Here is a 2,471-nt window from a genome sequence, read left to right on the forward strand (position 1 = left end):
AAAAAAAAAAAAAACCACACATTTAGTAGGATTTCCCACCTCCTTATGCTTTTCCATCGTGGCGTAGAGCTTCTGGGACAGATCATTGGCTACATTCGGCATCCCAGGCTTTTTCTTATTGGCTCGGCTGACGCTGCTCTTGTTTTTGTTGGTTTTCTTGTTATTCTTCTTTTTGGCATTCTTGCTGTCAGTGTGGGCTCCCTTGAAATAGAGAAACATGAACGTTCAGACAAGCAAATATTGCACAACAGGCAAGATGAGGTTATGCAATTAAGCTGAGTGGTTATACAATGCCTGAGTGGCCACTGAAAGCTTTTATATAATGAGAACTTGAGGATGATAAAATCTGGGGTGAGACAGATGCTTAAACATCAGGCTGTTGATTTTGGCATGACATGAGCGTTCCTTTTTGTAAATCCTATTTCTAAACGCTCAGGACACCTATCCATCTCACCATCCAACTCACCTCTGTTGTCTCAGAGGAGGCCGTGTTCTCCTCCTTCTTCCTCTCCTCCTCCTCTTGCTCCAGCTCCTTGATGCTCTCCTCCAGTACATTAGGCCAAAAGTCACCCTCAAAGTACGGCAACTCGAAGGCACTGGTCAGCCTGTCTTCTGTTGCCTGCTTGAAAATGTCCTGAACACAGACACACAAAACTCTTGTCAAGTGATATAGTTATAAAGTTTCTAACGAGGATGTTAGGATGTTGACTTTAAATATTTGTCTATCTATCTATATTAATACATTGTCTATAATGTAGTATAGTAGTTTTTGTTACCAAATTTTTATAATAACTTATACCAAACAGAAGGGGGAGCCCCTCTAATGCTAGACACAGTGGCTTATAAAAAAATATACGCTTGCCTCATTAGAAGGGAAAAAAAGAACAGTTCAGTTGCATTTTTGGATTTCAAAACTGTGGGTAATATGGACAGATTTAATGTGGGGTTAATAATCACACCCAATAACTGAAGGTTTTTCTTTTTCTGAATTTTAAACATGGTAAAAAGTTTAAGTTCCTGTTGATCTCATTTTGTACAAAATGCATTTACAAAATATTTGTAATAAACAGATGATGCCAAACGTCAGACGTGCATCTGATAACCACCATCTCTCCATATGAAGAGTCTGGTTGCAATTTGATTATATAAATATACAGTAAATAGGGATACTTAAGTTAATACAAAGTTAAAACAAATTAATATTTAACAATAATTATCAAGGCTACACCACAAACATAATATTATAACAAATTTATTTGATATTTTGATACCTTAGAGTATGAGAAATCATTGCTTTTTATTTTAGAAATAAATATAATCCATACGGCAATATGCCTTAACATCTGACTGCGTCTAATCAGACAACCAGATTTACTCACTGTACAGTAACAACTGGTGGCAAAATTGTTAATCATGACAAGATCTTGAAAGACTTAATGTCCCATTGTAGTCACAAGATGTCATTATTGTGAGATCTTTCTGACCTTGTAGTCGTGTATGATCCTCTCAGCAAAAGCCTTGTCCAGCATCTTTCTGTACCACTCTTGAAGCCTCTTGGGCTTAGGGATCTTCTGGTCGGGAGGGTGGCAGTGGAAAATGTAGTCATCTCCCTCACTGGGTGGGCAGGCCCAGATGTGACCCATCACATACCTGATCAGGACACAAGGTATCAGCCACTTAGCACTTGCAGGAACAATACATTATTTAATACAGTTGTATTAACTGGAAAAAAAATGTAAAATACTACACAGAGTAAAGTTACTCTTCACCCACCCCAGCTTCTTCACATACTCCAGGTAGCCTATTAAGATCTCATGGTACACTGCAGTCCTTAGCAAACGTGGTCTGAAGAAGTGAATACTGTCAAGGTATGATATGTAAACCCGTCTGCAAAACAAATATGGAGAATTTGATTAAAGACAAATGCACTCAAAAATACAAACTAAACTGAGAGGAAACAGATATATTAGTGTTATTTTCTACTGTAGCTTTACCTGGTATTTGGAAAGGGGCACTCTGACCCGTACTCCTGGACGTGCATGCCAAAGAAACAAACGTCCACCCCGTCTATTTCCTCAAATGCAAAAAGTGCTTTGGTTCTGTAAGGGAAGCTCTCCACCATTTCGCCTGACTCTACAAACCTGTGGTAAAAGAGAAGCACAAGTAAAGTTACAAACAGAGCATTTCTGCAGAGAATTAAACCGTAAATTGCATTTTTTTTTTTTTATGTCAGTAGTCCACTCATTTTCATTATGGGTCCTAGACTCAAGTGGGCTTCTGAATCAGTTCCACAGTCAGTTCTTTCATGCATAGTAGGAACACTTTCAAATGGAGATTTAAATTTATACTTCATATGGACTCTTGTGGTTTTCTTGCTCAGCCTGTTCTTCCAAAATTGAAATCAATTACAGCACAAGGTATATTTTCTGTGTATTTCTCTTAGGCTACGTACACACTACTACATTTTCACT

The 2,471-nt window shown here is 38.0% G+C and overlaps 1 protein-coding gene across 1 annotated transcript; it reads right to left on the reverse strand.

Annotated features, from left to right (window-relative positions):
- Positions 1-39: 39 nt before the first annotated feature.
- Positions 40-2,455, reverse strand: LOC111655038 (CREB-binding protein-like; the record flags this gene model as incomplete). Its single annotated transcript, XM_023406284.2, has 5 exons — positions 1,995-2,455; positions 1,774-1,887; positions 1,485-1,650; positions 467-634; positions 40-201 (listed from the first exon to the last, which is right to left on the reverse strand). Coding segments are annotated over exons 1-5 (738 nt in total), but the record flags the coding sequence as incomplete, so codon positions are not given.
- Positions 2,456-2,471: the final 16 nt, after the last annotated feature.

This window comes from Seriola lalandi, unplaced genomic scaffold (genome assembly GCF_002814215.2).
Source record: "Seriola lalandi dorsalis isolate HSWRI2012SDOR001 ecotype SW California unplaced genomic scaffold, Sedor1 jcf7180001975071, whole genome shotgun sequence".
NCBI lineage: Eukaryota > Metazoa > Chordata > Actinopteri > Carangiformes > Carangidae > Seriola > Seriola lalandi.